The following is a 15,254-nucleotide window of genomic DNA, read 5'->3' as shown; positions in this document are numbered from 1 at the left end:
TCAGTTCTGTTCTCTGGGAGGGAACACCAGGATGATACTGCAGTTATTTTCCATCTGTCCCCATTTCACTACTACAAATCCACTGGCTGTCCTTCCCTGAGTCCCAGGAGGCTGATGCCTCCAGACTGGTCACCTGGGTGGGTGGGTGGGGGGGGGCGTCCCTGAATGTCACATGGCTCGCCCTGGGCAGTGGGAGGTACTCACAGAGGCAGGAGGCAGGCAGGAGGGGATTGGGGGACTTCCTCCCTACCCCTTTCCATTGGGGCCCCTTGCTCCCAGGGGCAGGGTCCCTCCTTGACCTGGTTCCTGCCGGAATCTCCCCTCCATACCTGCCCTCCTCACTGGATTCCAACAGCAAGGCTTCCTGTTCTCATCCCGTGGCTGATGGCTACAGCGGGTGTCTGAAATGCCCTCCTTCATCAGAACACTTTATGATGCCCGCAGCCTTCCATCCTGCCATGAAAGTAGCCTCACGTCAATTTTCTGAGTGGAACTTCCTTCTGGGACCCTCTTGAATTTCTCTGCTCAAGGTCATCTTCCTAAAAGCTTGGGCCTGAGGTTTTGGAGCCATCCCCTCGCTTCCCCCTCAGTGGGCTGGAAGGAAATTTAGAAAGTCACAGCAGGGTTCAGCAGATGGTCAGGCCGTGGATTCACACTGAACTCAAAGACTAGACCCACCGCCCTCCCTGGCAGACAGGATTTCATCCCCAGGAGCCCACAGGCTATCAGTAACCGCAGGTCCCTTAAGGAGACGAGAGTCCCAGGGCCCACCTCGCACCCACGTCCAAAATGGAATGTGTGAACCCAGGTCGCGTCTCTGTGGCCTTGAGCTCAGAGATCCTGAGCAGCCTGTACCAAGAAAGAACTAGGGCACAGCTGAAATCCAGAAGGGAGAGGAAACAGGCGGAGATCCACGGGGAACAATGTCTATTTCTTAATCCGTCTCCTGCCCCAAATAGCTGGGCTCTCCTCCCCCACTGGTGTTTACTGTGTCCCTCTCCCTGGTAGCAGGTGCCACCAGGCCTTAAACTGGGTCACCGAGGGCGGCGAGGAGCCGACCAGGCCCTCAGGCCACATCCTCCCCTGACTTCACTCCCCAGGCTCCAGACTGGAGGGGCAGAGCCCAGACTCCAGGTGGCCCCTGCCCTCCAGGGCGTCCTGGCGGGGCCCCTGCTGCCCGGAACCACAACCAGCGAGGGGGCATGCTCTGTCCATCCTGTGCGGGGGCAGAGGGGCCACACTGCCTTCCCACTGCAGCCTCAGTGAGTCCCCTTGAGGGACCCTCCTCCCCAGGGCAGCCAGAGGGCCCACACAAGGGCTGGCGACACCCTGGGGGCAGAGCTAGTGTAGAGGACAGAGTGTAGATTACAGAATCAGAACACAAACAAATTAAACCTCAGATTTGAAACCCCAGACCCCCGAGGCACAGGGAGGGAGATGCTTGCTCAGGATAACCCAGCGGGGAAGTGGCCGAGCGCAGGCCCCAAGTACCACTGCTCACCCGCTCCGGCCTGCGGCCACGTGTCTGCCCCTCCCGGCCGACCCCGCCCCTCCCGGCCGACCCCGCCCCTCCTCCTTCCCAGGATCCCAGGCATCTGGTCCTGATGGCGCCTTTCTCTCCACAGGTTCTGTCGGAGCATGGTTTCGGCCTGATCACCACGGACATCCGGGAGGGACAGACCTTTTACTACGCGGAGGATTACCACCAGCAGTACCTGAGCAAGAACCCCGACGGGTACTGCGGCCTCGGGGGCACCAGAGTGTCCTGTCCCCCAGGTATTTATTATGGACGCAGAATTCACATGTTGGAACCCTAGCCCCGAGCATGGCTGTTTTTTGATGGTGACACTAAGGAAAGAATGAGCTTCCTAAGTGGTGATAATGGTAAAGATGCCAGCTGCCAACGCAGGAGATATGAGACCCGGTTCCATCCTTGGGTCCGGAAGATCCCCTGGAGGAGGGCATGGCAACCCACTCCAGTATTCTTTCCTGGAAACTCCCATGGACAGAGGAGCCTGGTGGGCTACAGTCCATACAGTTGCAGAGAGTTGGTCACAACTGAAGCCAGTTAGCTTGGTTAGCATGCATGCCGGGAAAGAATTATGGCTAAATGAGGTCACAAGGGGCAGGGATGTCTCACTCACTACCTGAATCCACAGGGAGGCCATGTGAGGCCACAGTGTGAAGGCAATGGTCTGCAAACCTGTAAGAGGGGCCTCCCCAGGAACTGGGTCAGCTGCCACCTGGATCTTGGACTTCCAGCCTCCAGCACTGTGAGAAGATAAATTTCTGTTGTGTAAGCCAGCAGTCTATGGCATTTCATTAGGGCAGCTTGGTTTGACTAAGCCAGAATGAAAAAGGAATCTCTCCCTATGTGGTTGGCCCTTGAGGTCACAACAAAAACACCTGAAAGGAAGCAGGCAGTTGTTTTGTGGTTCACAGTGGCTTTTTGAAATGCACAAAAGCATTTTTCAAGTCTGGTCTTTGAGATATAATTTAGGAAATTAACCTTTTTAAGACATATGGTTCCATGAATTCTGACCACTGCCATATGGTTGTGTAACCACCACCACAATCAAGGCATAGCGCTTTTCACCACCCCAGGAAGTTCTCGGGTGCCGCTGGGAACCCGGCCCCTGCCCCAAATCGCAGCCTCTGGCAACAGTTGGTGTGCTGTCTCTGCCTGTCTGTGCAGCATATGGAAGGGAGTAGCTAGCCAGCCTCTGCAACTCAGCAGAAGGCCTTGGAGGGTCCTGTTGTCAGTGGCCTGTTCTTTTTCGTCATTCGGGGCTATTGCTGTTGTCTGGATGGACCACTGATAGGCAGGTAGGGTGTTGTTTTAAGTCAGTCATGTCCGATTGTTTTGTGACCATATGGACTCTAGCCCACCAGGCTCCTCTGTCCATGGCCTTCTCCAGCCAAGTATACTGGGGTGGGTTGCCGTTTCTTTCTCCAGGGGATCTTCCTGACCCCAGGGATCGAACCAACGTCTCCTGCACTTACAAGTGGATTCTTAACTGCCAAGCCACCGGGAAACCCACGTAGGGTGCTAGTTTTCAGTAATTACTTATAAAGACTCCCTAGGCGTTGTGTCCCACACCACGCATGTCTCAGTGTGGGCATGTGTCTTCCTGCAATGGTGTTTTGATAAAAATGTGAATTTGTGCATACATGTGCTGGGATATTGGGAATTCTTGAGGATCTGAACGACGATTGTGCACATGCTGTGTTTTCCTGTTCAGAAGTTCAGGGCGAGCCATGGAAGCTATGGAGTTAAGCCAGGTGACCTTGTGAATCCTTTACTTATGTCCTGTCCACCGTATATGAACATGTGCCCTCCAGGGCCCCGAAGTTTGCAAACACTTACAGCTGCAACGAAATATTTCTCTCCGCTGAGCCCAAATTCATATTGTTTTCCAAAGAACAGAGATAAGAGGCTGTGTCTCCCATTTTCAGGCCCCCTCCTGGCAGAGAAAAGATTTGAGTTAGGTTGATGAATTCTAACATAGGACTCTGAGTCTGTGCTCGCTCCACGGTGTCACCTGATTTGTTAGGATCAGCCGTCTCGGGTCCCTTCTGAAGAATACCTTCAGCTCTCTCTTTTCCTGCTGCATCAGTGACTCTGAGATGCCTCGATTTACAGGAGACCAGCTGGTTTGGAGTCCTTCCACTCTGCTGCCCTCCGCCTCACCAGTTCCACACTGACCTCCGCATCCCAGAGGACTGGCTCGTGGAATCATCAGCTTCCGGTCCAGGATGCCTCCTGGCTGTCTTGTCTGGACAGAGCTGGCTCCACCCAGTGCCCTATTGTGACCTGGGCAGCAGGCTGGGCCGTAAGAGTGCAGGCACAGACAGCGAGGCCCTGAGGGGTCCCTCTGAACTGCACATGAGCTGGCCTACCTGAAGCCTCTCCATGGGCTTGAGTCAACAGCAGGCCAGTGACAGGATGGGGAATGGAAGAGCCGCGTTCCTGCTGCCGGTCGCTCTGCTGCTGCGCTGGCCACACAGCAGCCTGGGACGTAGGTCTCTGCTGGTGTCCGTGGTCTGTGCCTCTCCAGGGCTCTCACTCCTTGGCCATCAGGTGTATCGCCTGGGAGCTTGGTCCAGGGGTCAGGCTCTAGGATGCAGATTCTGTAGTTCTGGGTGGGATCCGTGGAACTGCCCCTCCAGTGAATCTCATGTGAGGGCCCTGGACCAGACTCTCAGATCATTGGTCCCCACATACCCCCAACTGTGGAGAAGCCTGGTGTGTGTAACATCTATGTTAGGTACCAGTTTTCCAGAGTGAATGGCCAAAGTAAGTAAACCCCTTGAGAAGGGTAACCAGCTGTCCATCTGAAGATGCTAACTAGCCCTGTCCTGCAGCTTTAAGGCCCCATGTGATCCTTAAAGAGGAATTTCTCTGCTGTTTTCTCTTTGAAAACATTCTGAAGGATCATGTGGAGCCTCGTTGGTCTAATGCAAAGCATAAATAATAGAAGCTTTAATGAAGGCAATGTCTTAATACCTACCGTGGATTCATCTCCCTGGGTCTGAAGAACTTATGGAGATGCGTGTTATATTTTCAATTTGTTGGTTGACAGATTGCAAACCTCTATTACAGGCTAGGAGCTGTTTATTTTTTAAAATTGGAGGATAGTTGCTTTACAGTGTCGTGTTGGTTTCTGCCTTACAACAAAATGAACCAGCCTTAAGTGTACAGTGCACTCTCCCTCCCACCCCATCCCACCCCTCTAGGTGCTCACAGAGCACCAGGTTGCCCTCCCTGTGTTATAAAGCAACTCGGGAGCTGTTTGAGGAGAGAGATGTTTTTTGGTTTTGTCTTTGTTTTGGCTGTGCTGTGTGATCTTAGTTCCCTGACCAGGGATCAAACCCATGCCCCCTGCAGTGGAAGCGCAGAGGCTTAACCACTGGGCAACCAGGGAATTCCAGGAGAGATGTTTTACAGCAGAGAATGACATATCAATTCCTACCCTTAAGGAGTTTTACTGTCTAGTGTCTGGAGGGAAGTATTAAATGTAGAAATGGGTAAATACAAGTTAATTCTGGTTCCTGTTAAATGGTATGAAACATATAAAACAGGCTAATGTGATGGGAGATCTGCAGGGGAGTGCTGAGACTGTCCTAGGAGGCAGTCATGGAAAGCCTTCCTGGGACGACAAGACTTGGGTGGAGACCCATCCTATGAGAAGGAAACCTATTTCCAAGCAGAAGTGACAGCAAGTGCAAAGGTCTTGAGCTGTGAATGAGTCCAGTGTGTTTTAGGGGTAGACAGGGTGGTATAGTTGGAGCAGAGTGAATGGGGGGAGGGTGCTAGAGTGGGCTCATCAAGGCACAGTGAGGACTTTGGGATTTTATTCCGGTGACAATGGGAAGCCATCTGAGTCTAAATGGGAGAGTAAAAAATGAGATGCACTTGAGAAAGACATTCTGGCTGCTCCAGAGGACAGACTGTGGGGGTGAAGAGTGGAAGTGGAGAGAGGCGTTAGTGGGCAGGACAGGATAATGGCCAGGCTGGGTTTATAGCCAGAGGGATGCAGAAGAGTGGCTGTCTTCGGTTTCAACACTGTTTGGTAATGTTGATGGAACTGGTCGGAGAAAGAGATAACTCAAGAATAACTCCAGCCTGATCTTCTTGCCTAAGCAAATAGATGGGTGTGGTTCCATCCGTAGAACTGTGCCAGAGAGACATAGAAGCGAGGTTAGGCAAGTAGATGGTTCAGTTTGGACTGCTTTAATTTGAGGCTCCTCTTAGATGTTCTTGTGAACTATGGAATAGGGCAGTTGTTAAGGGGGGAGCTCAGCAGAGAGGCCTGAGGGGGTAAGCTTTGGTCTGTATAATGGTGATACCTGAACTTAGGCTGGGCTGGGATACTTCAGCCAAAATGCGTAGGGGATGAAGTGGTCTGAGGACTCAGCCTTGAGTTTTGGAAGAGGAGGTGGATTCAGGGAAAGAGTATGAGAAGGAATGGCCACTGATGTGGGAAGACCAGCAAGGACATCCTCCCAGGGAAACAGTGCACAGAGGGAACCCCAGGTTGAACCAAGAGTCTTGGGCTCAGCTCAGACTCCCTGATCCAGACTTGAATGAAACCAAACGTCATCCCTTTAAATTGATGCGACATGAAAAAATAGGCAGCAGATTGTGTTAATATTTATCTTTGTATGGAAGATGAGAGGACAAAGGCTCAGAGAGGCTAAATCAGTGGCTCTAAGACACACAGTTAGCAAACAGTGGGTCCAACTCAGAACTTCTGACTCCAAACCCTACTTCTTTCCCTCCCCACCAGGTTCCCTGCCAGGCAGGAACTTGCCACGCTAAAATCTGGAAGACCTGAGTTGTCTCTCCCGTCATGTTTCTCCTTCTCTCATGGTGACATATACCGAAAGGGTCTTTTGGGGGGAAAAAAGATTTTCTGAGACATCCTGACGGTGCAGGCAAAGAAAAACAAGTAAAAACCTGAGATGAGACCTCCCTATCTTAATCTGTTTGGTCACACCTCTGGACCTGGATCAATTAGCCACCTGGGGAAAAAATCTAGAGTCTTCGGTAATTTCATTCCAGTGGGATTTGCAAGGGAAGATCTACAAATTCCCCCACCAGGAGTTTTGCTCTGTGGTGCTGGCAGACCCAAGGCTTCATTCAGTTTTCTATCTGCAGACTGTAGAAACCACTTAGGATCCCAGCATCTATGTGTATGTGTTAGTCACTGCGTCGTGTCTGACTCTGTGACTCCATGGACTATAGCCTGCCAGGCCTCTCTGTCCATGGAATTCTCCAAGCAAGAATACTGGAGTGAGTTGCCATCTCCTTCTCCGAGGGACTCTCCTAAAATTCACAACCGTGTGTCTCTTATTTTCCAAGCCAGTCCCAACTCTCATTTTCCACAAAGTTGAGCCATTGAGATCCAAAAATACAGAATTTTTGTACTCGCACAAGATTTTTTGTGTAAATACATGCACATTTCAATTTGCACGACCACTGACAGCTGCACTTAAACTGTGGTACTTAAAATCACATACCTCTTAAACAAAAATTCAGAATGAGGAAGCTAAAGTTTGCTTCAATGTTTACATATAAGACTCAGAATAAAAACAGTTATGTTTTATATTAACGTAAAATGAGAGGATGGACCTTCAGATTTCTGCATGGTTTTCCTAAAGATGTGGCATCAGACTTGCTCAAATCCAGTATTGAGGGGTGAAGACCATATGGAGGCATGGAAAAGTCTTACACAAGTATACAGATTCTACCATTTGTTACATTCCACTGTGTGAGGCCCTGGGTCTCTCCTCCCTCTCCCTTCTTCCTGCTCTTAGTGAAATGTGGCCAAAGAATGAACAGTTCTGAGAAGTCTGAAGTTTTGGAAATCATAGGCGGGGAGCCTGCAAACATCAGAGATTTCCCCTGGCAGATTCGTATCCTTGAAAACGGGAGTCATCTCTGTGGAGGATCAATCCTCAGTGAGTGGTGGATTCTGACCGCAGCCCACTGCTTCAAAAGCAAAAATGAGTAAGTGTTGCGGATAGACTTTTTTTCAAAGCAATGTAGTAGAATATTTGCCTTGTGTTGTTGCTTAGTTTCCCGGTTGTGTCTGACTCTTTTGTGACCCCATGTACTGTAGCCTGTCAGGCTCCTCTGTCCATGGGGATTCTCCAGGCAAGAATACTGGAGTGGGTTGCCATGCCCTCCTCCAGGGGATGTTCCCAACCCAGGGATTGAACTCAGGTCTTTGGCAATGTAGGCAGGTTCTTTACCATCTGACCCACCAGGGAAGCCCAAGAATACTGGAGTGGGTAGCCTATCCCTTCTCTAGGGGGAATCTTCCTGACCCAAGAATTGAACCAGGGTTTTCTGCATTGCAGGAGGATTCTTTACCAGATGATCTACCAGGGAAGCCTTTTGACCCTACATGCCTATTATCTTTTTATATTATCTATATATTTTCTATTATTTAATTTTATATATTTTATTATATTGATTATATTTTATTTGTATATTTATATAATCATTTTATAATTATAATTTATTTTGATTATATTGAATTTTAATTTATATTTATTTTAATATTTATATTATTTATTTTTATACTTTATATTATTTATATTTTAATGTCATTTTGCCCCATATGCCTCTTATATTTGCCCCTGCATGCCTATTATTCACATTCATCAGGCATAAAAGAGAATACAAGGAGGTGGACACCTGTGTGGTTAAATACGACCCTTTGCGGGTGGAAAGAAGCTGTTCTCCCAGGACGCGCACAGCTTGCTGTGTGGGTTCTACACCGCAGAGCAGATGTTCCTTTACTGAGGAAAGGAACGGCATTTTGCTAAGTGCATGTAGTCCTGTGGAGAATCCTCTCCTAAGCACTGGGCTGACAGTGACCATGAACTGGGGAATCCTAGAAGCATCAGGCCCTGAGGGCAGGGCACCAGGCCTGGCTGCATGACAGAAGGGATTGTCTGAGCCCCAGTCCACAAAATCATATTTTTGCAAAACTTCTCATTTGTCTGTAATACAGCCAGTCAAGCTTTCCTTGCAAATCAAGGTTAAGTCCCTCAATTACTTATGCCAGCAGTCTCCAGCTGTTTGGCACCAGGGACCAGTTTTGTAGAAGACAGTTTTTCCATGGACTGGGAGAGGGGATGGTTTGGGGATGATTCAAGTGCATCACATTTATTGTGTACTTTATTTCTATTATTATTACATCAGGTCCATCTCAGATCATTAGGCATTAGATTCCAGAGGTTGGAGACCCCTGACTTAGGCATAGTATGGCTTCCTAGACATTTGTTGATGAAATCTACAGGTGAATTTTGCCCAAGTCTTGCCATTAGGTCAAGAGCTGGTTGGCCAGAAGGCAGGGCAGAGCAGTCAGGTCTGGCTTCTCCTCCGTGGCTACCAGCCAGGCGCAGAGCCCGAGCTGCCTCCCCCTGTCCCCAGGATCAGTCTCAGATGGGGGAGGTGGGCAGTTATTTTCTCCTAAGGTTCACTTTTCATCTTTCCACCACTTACCTTTTCCCTCTTTCTTTTGTTTTGGAATAAGATCTACCTTGGAGGTCACACATGGTGAAGAAAATCTTGACACCCAGAACTTGACGAAGATAAAAGTGGACGAGCTAATTATTCACAATAATTTTGACAGTTGGTTCTACCTTAATGACATCGCTTTGCTGTTGCTGAAATCGCCTCTGAGCTTGGGTGTCAGGAAGGTACCCATCTGCCTTTCGGAGGTCGCTGACATAGAGCAATGGAGGAACTGCTGGGTGACCGGGTGGGGTACTACTGGTGAGTGACTGTGGCCCACCCCGGGGGAGGGGTGGCACCCTGGCTGAGGTTTGCAGCGAGAAGCAGGCTCTGGAGGCGCCGCTGGCCCTCGGAGGTCCGCCTGGTGGACCCGGGCACTTCTGGTTCTCCATTAAGGTCCCACCAGGAACCTTCTTGTCTGCATGGGAGCCATTGTTTCTGGGCACCCGTAGCAAGTTTCAGGTCCGTATTGTGAGATAGGAACCCTGAACAGGGCCTCAGGGAAAACCCAGGCAAACATATTCAGTGTCCTAAGGGTGACCTGGAGGAATCTGGATGGACATACCAATAGGCAAAGGGGCTGGGCTCTGGGAAGAACACGCTGATGTCAGCCAGGGCAACGCTGTTACAGTTGATGGAACCAGTTCTTCTCCCCTGTGATAAAGGGCTCTGTGGCTAAAAGCTCAAACCACAGATCCAGGCCAAGGAAGAGGAGATTCACCAAATATAAAATCATCCTTCTAGAGTCAACTCCTGCTGCTCGGTTCAGCTGACCCATACAGTGATGTCCTTCTGTTTTCCTTCTTGGTTAATGTGACTTTCCCCATAATCATCAGGGAAAGGAAAAACAGATTCCACCTGGTGCTGTTCTTGCAAGGAGGCACCAGAATGGCTCTACATGGTCCCAGAGCTCAGAGCTAGGTTAGATTTCTTCTTGGAAATTGCCCTTAGAAGCTTTTGAATAGCTTCAAAAAAAAAAAAAAAAAGGCCACCTTCCGCATGTAGGGTTCCTTATGCTTCATTTACCTCATTTTCATTGAAACTCCTCTAGGATCCAGGCAGTGTTGTAGGCTCCAGGGGCTCAGCAACATACAAAGAGGAAACCATGCCCATCTTTGAGAGTGGACATTCTAGGAGTTGGGCTCAGCTTGAGTGCATAGGCGGTGAACTCAGGGGCCCTGGTGTGAAGTCCATTTTTTTAAAATTTGTCACTGTGGGTTCTCTTTACATCCTCATGGATTTGAATCAAACACCTTTTTAGGATCCTATCTGGAACCTGGCACCCTTGGCAGGACCAGAAGACGTCTCACTGAGGCTGAAATCAATAGAAACCCAGTCCTTGGAGCTCTTGATTCACAGAGAGTGGGTTCAAGAGTCTCCTGCATAACCCTCCTACTCCCTCCTCAGCCAGTCCAAATTCGGGTTGTTCCCTGGGCTATGGAGCAGTTCCTTGTTGTGGAGGTGAAAAGACATGATGTGGGTGGGTCCATCAAAGGGACCACGCAGTGCTCAGGGTCCTTTCCCCATCTGCTTCTTTTTTGGGTCAGTCCCTAAGCGGAGTACAGAGACAGGGCTCCAGAAAGTCAATGTCCAGCTGATCAAGTGGGAAACCTGCTTTGAGCTGATGCCTCTACTCACCAAGAGCATGCTGTGTGCCGGGGACCTTGAAGGTGGGAAGGATGCCTGCCAGGTAAAGCTGGGAGAGAGGCTGTCCCAGAAAGCTGGCCGACAGGGTGGGACACCTGGCTTCCCTCTTTCTCCTCTGAATAGGAGGTGGATTAAAACAACAGAAGCGTGTTCTCTCACAGATACCAGAAGTCCCAAATCAGGGCACTGGCAGGGCTCTGTTCCCTCTCGAGGGTCTAGGGGAGGATCCTTCTTTGCCTTTTCCAGTTTCTGGTTGTTTCAGGCATCCCTGGGTTTTCCTTAGCCTGCAGGTGCATCCTTCCGCTCTTCGCATCCATCTTCAATGATGTAGGTGCATTATTCCAGTCTCTGCCTCTGTCTTAAAATGCCTTCTCTTCTGTGTCTGTCTTAAATTTTCTTTTTTCTTATAAGGACACCACTCGTTGGATTTACAGCTCACCCTGAATCCAGAGTAATCTTCCCCAAAGAGCCTTCATTAGACCTGTAAAGACTCTATTTCCAAACAAGGTCACGGTGATGGGTACAAGGGGTTGGAACATATATTTCGGGTGGACACTGTCAACCTGCTGCAGATAAGAAAGTGGGTCAGATGGCCCTCTCCCCTGTGTGTCTCCTCTGCTTTCCCTTCTTATAGGGTTGCCAGTCATTGGATCAGGGCCCACACTAATCCAGTGGGACTGCATCTTAAAGGAACTAGTTACATCCGCACAGATTCTATTTCCAAATAAGGTCAAATCCTCAGGTTCTGGGTGGACAAGAATTTGGGAGGGCTGCTCTGTGACCAAATGGGGGCTGTGCGGGGTAGTGGTTAGGGCCTCGGGCTGCCTGAGCTTCCCTCCTGGCTCCTCCTACTCCCAGCCTGGGCTCCCCTCTGAGCCTGTGCCTTTTCACATTTCCCCCGTATGTAAAATGGGACAACTAAGGGGCTTTTTAGGATTTTCCAGGTGGCGCTAGTGGTAAAGAACTTGCCTGACAGTGCAGGGGATGTAAGAGACATGGATTTGATCTCTGGGTGGGGAAGATCCCCTGGAGGCGGGCACGGCAACCATCTCCAGTATTCTTGCCTGGAGAATCCCATGGACAGAGGAGCCTGGCGGTCTGTGGTCCACAGAAGCACAAAGAGTCGGACAGGACTGAAGTGACGTAGCATGCACAAGAGTCTTCTTAGGACTATTGTGAAGATAAAGTGACTCATGTACAAAAGCATTTAGAAATGCACAGAGCAAAGGAGGGTCATGGCAGACAATGCAGACACCGTCTTCTCCATCCCCCGTCTCACATCTGCTCCGTGCTCAGCAGCACGCGGAGTACTTCCACAAACACACCTCAGGGTTGTGAACTAGCCCTGGGAAGCAGGCCCACTTCAGATGGGAGGAGGAGGACCAGGAGAGCTGACAGCCTTGCAGAGGGCACCCTGGGAGGTAAATGACAGACTCTGAGTTCTCACCAAAGCCTGATGACATCAAGGGGGAGAGCCGTCTTTGGGGTTCCAATAGAAATGGGGCTCCAAAATGCAGCAGCTCCACAAAGATTCAACAACCACAAAGCTGCTGGGAGCTACTAGAGAGTGAAGCTTGCCACACATCACTGGTGTGTTTTACAGGGGTCAGTTCCTTCCCTTCACACAGCGGTCCTATGGGAGAGGTACAATGATCACCAGCATAAAAATGAGCCTCAAAACACTGAAGGAAAAATTCACAGTCTCTCAACTAAGTATTCATCCTGGGGTATGAATCAAGGTCTGTTTGGCTCCAGAAACTTAAGTTCTTAATTGTACATCTTTCAGCTTCCCAGGTGGTGCTGGTGGCAAAGAATCCACCTGCCAATGCAGGAGACCTCGGAGACGTGGCTTTGATCCCTGGGTCAGGAAGATCCCCTGGAGAAGGAAATGGCAACTCACTCCAGTATTCTTGCCTGGAGAATCCCATGGACAGAGGAGCCTGGCTGGCTACAGTCCATGGGGTTGCACAGAGTCAGCCACGAATGAAGTGACTTCCCACACATACATCTTTCACATAGATCCCCTTCATGCCTAGAGAAGCGAGTATTATTCTTCATTTTAAAGAGAGATCATGGGAATTTCCAGTGACTCCAAAGAATTAGGTAAAGAACAGTTTAGTTCAAATTAAGTTGATGAACACAGCAATTTGTTCACAAAAACAATTTGGTTTTAAAAACTCAGACCCATATACTACTGTGGGGGGGTTGTTTGTTTTGTATTTGGATTTTTGGCATGTCGTTAAAATGGTAATTCTTTTTGACTTTCCTGTGTGTCACTTAGTATTCTCAAAAATAAATCTTTGTAAGCTGTGAGACACTATGTACTGCTGGATCCTATTTCTGTAAAATAATAATGACATGTCTGTGTATTTGCAAATAGGAGGATGCAGAAAGTTACACTGGACTAAGGAGCTGCCTCTGCATGGCTGGAATTAGCAGTGTTGTTTATTTCACTTATTTATTTGAGCACTCATAAAGAAAATGCCAGGGGTAGAGAAAGGTGTGCAGTGAAGAGGAAGTTCGCCTTTTATAATTGTTCTCCTTTTCACTCCCCAGAGAAATCACTGTCAAAGTATTAAGAATATCTTACTTTTCATACACAATTGTGTCTATTCTTATGTATAAATTTACTTACTAATATTATTATGAGTATTATTTATGTTCTTTTTCCATATCTCAGTTTTCTGATTTTTTATCAAGATGCATGATTCTTTAATAGAAATTGTAAAATGGTCCAAAAGCTTTGGGGCCATGAAAGTTTGTGTGTTCCTTCATCTTCATGTCAATGATGTCTGTTCAACCTGGGCTTTTTTGGGCAGTCTGTTTCATGATGCTTTAAGATTGGTAAATTGTTGAAAATTTGATGTTTTAAACCACAATCTAACATTTTGACATGATTTTTGTACTTTCTGCCTTCTGAATATATAGTCTGTATGCCTGTTGTCTTCAACCAATGACCTATTGTAAAGCATAATGGATTTTTGGTTTGGGTTTTTCCTTTTTGCTATTGTGAACAACTCAGAGCAAAACGAAGCTTTTCCAGGGGAAATTGGAAGAATTCTGAAAAGCCAAAAAGTGCTTAGAGGCAAAACAAATTTGGAAACAACTCCTTGGTACATCAAAATGAATGCATGTGACTGGACAATGATGGTGGATGTTTACTTTTTCGACCCAATTCATTGCCATTGCTTTTGACTAAATTGCTTGCTCCCTTTTCTGAGAGTTGAAGAGCTGGGAGCACATTCATGGTTGGAGAGCCGAATCAAAATTAAAAACATCCACCTATCCAGTGACACCATGCGCTTTATGCCAGATGCCCACCCCTCAATAGGCTGTAAGAGCAACCTGTGGCCACACCTTCCACGTCCAAACAACTTTTCTCTCTTAGGGTGACAGTGGGGGGCCTCTGGTTTGCCAGAAAAAAACCAGGAAAAGCAAATGGTACCAACTGGGCATTGTCAGCTGGGGAGTGGGCTGTGGCCAGAAGAAGCATCCTGGAGTGTACACACAGGTGTCTAGTTACCTGTCATGGATTGAGATGAAGACCAAGCTGTCAAAAAGGCCCTACAGGCATGAGCCAGACACTGGGTACAGTTTGCTTCTATCACCCTGGGCCATCTTGGTACTGTATTTTCTGATGTTTCTATTATCCCCATGATTAAACACTGCATTGGCTCAAAACCAAGTGTCCTTCTCAGCCTTTGAAGTAAGTTCAAGGGTGGGTTGTAGGTTGCAGGGAGGGATTCTGATACAATTAGCCGTGCCTGAAATAATCATATACCTATATGTGTGTGTTTATGCTCAGATGCTCAGTCGTGTCTGGCTCTTTGTGACCCCATGGACTGTAGCCCACCAGGCTCCTCTCTCCATGGAATTTTCCAGGCAAGAATATGGGAGTTGGTTGCCATTTCCTCCTCCAGGGGATCTTCCTGACCCAGGGATCAAACTCGCATCCCTTGCGTCTCTTACATTGGCAGGGGGATTCTGTGCACCACCTGGGAAGCCCCAATCATCTACCTATGTGAAGTGGTTGCTCAGTCATGTCCAACTCTTTGCAACCCCATGGGCCTACCACGCTCCTCCGCCCATGGGGTTCTCCAGGCAAGAGTTCTGGAGTGGGTTGCTTCCCTTGTGGCTCAGCTGATAAAGAATCCGCCTGCAGTGCGGGAGAACTGAGTTCAGTCCCTGGGTTGGGAAGATCCTCTGGAGAAGGGAAAGGCTACCCACTCCAGTATTGTGGCCTGGAGAATTTCATGGACTGTATCGGCCATAGGGTTGCAAAGAGCCGGACACAACTGAGAAACTTTTGTCTACCTACAGCAGTGCTTAAAATACAACCGGGACCCACTCAGAGGCCTGTGGCTCCCCTGGGAGCTGGAGGCAGATTACCGACTTGACCTTGAGCCCTCTCCAAGAGTTTGGATGGAGCATCTTTCCATGGGGAGTGGTACAAGGAGCTCTGAAATAGAAAGCCTGCTCTTCTTCCCCCTCACAATCAGGTCTCTTCTACAGCTTCTTTCATTTTCCATTTCTTTTGCTCCTGCATGGAGAAACATTTCAACTCCGCACAAGCTTC

At 48.7% G+C, this 15,254-nt stretch overlaps 1 protein-coding gene and 1 long non-coding RNA gene across 4 annotated transcripts; one reads left to right on the top strand and one right to left on the bottom strand.

Moving 5' to 3' along the window:
- The first annotated feature begins 1,577 nt into the window (after positions 1–1,577).
- LOC110139089 (serine protease 52-like) lies at positions 1,578–14,358 on the top strand. Of its 3 annotated transcripts, none has more exons than XM_020896689.2 (6): positions 1,581–1,776; positions 3,644–4,019; positions 7,321–7,513; positions 9,051–9,292; positions 10,579–10,721; positions 14,067–14,358. In XM_020896689.2, the coding sequence occupies exons 2-6, from the start codon at positions 3,914–3,916 to the stop codon at positions 14,334–14,336; spliced, it is 954 nt and encodes a 317-aa protein (XP_020752348.2). In that variant the 5' UTR covers positions 1,581–1,776; positions 3,644–3,913; the 3' UTR covers positions 14,337–14,358. The 3 variants fall into 3 exon arrangements, 2 of the variants coding, with proteins under 2 accessions (XP_020752348.2, XP_020752349.2); XM_020896690.2 differs by lacking the exon at positions 1,581–1,776 and adding an exon at positions 2,150–2,296; XR_011492839.1 differs by lacking the exon at positions 14,067–14,358 and having other exon boundaries at positions 1,578–1,776; positions 10,579–10,838.
- LOC110139091 (uncharacterized) lies at positions 3,284–3,798 on the bottom strand. The gene is made up of 2 exons (XR_002314399.2): positions 3,588–3,798; positions 3,284–3,464 (listed from the first exon to the last, which is right to left on the bottom strand). It is a non-coding gene; the product is annotated as an uncharacterized lncRNA (long non-coding RNA).
- Positions 14,359–15,254: the final 896 nt, after the last annotated feature.

Source organism: Odocoileus virginianus, chromosome 18 (assembly GCF_023699985.2).
Source record: "Odocoileus virginianus isolate 20LAN1187 ecotype Illinois chromosome 18, Ovbor_1.2, whole genome shotgun sequence".
NCBI classification, from domain to species: domain Eukaryota; kingdom Metazoa; phylum Chordata; class Mammalia; order Artiodactyla; family Cervidae; genus Odocoileus; species Odocoileus virginianus.
The sequence above is the reverse complement of the archived record's forward strand: the minus strand, read 5'-3'. Positions and strand labels throughout refer to the sequence as shown.

Coding starts and splice junctions, on each gene's coding strand:
- LOC110139089 (XM_020896689.2), top strand. CDS start 3,914: ATGGGCTTGAGTCAACAGCAGGCCAGTGACAGGATGGGGAATGGAAGA. Junction 9,293..10,578: donor GACCGGGTGGGGTACTACTG/GTGAGTGACTGT, acceptor TTTTTGGGTCAG/TCCCTAAGCGGAGTACAGAG. Junction 10,722..14,066: donor GTGGGAAGGATGCCTGCCAG/GTAAAGCTGGGA, acceptor TTTCTCTCTTAG/GGTGACAGTGGGGGGCCTCT.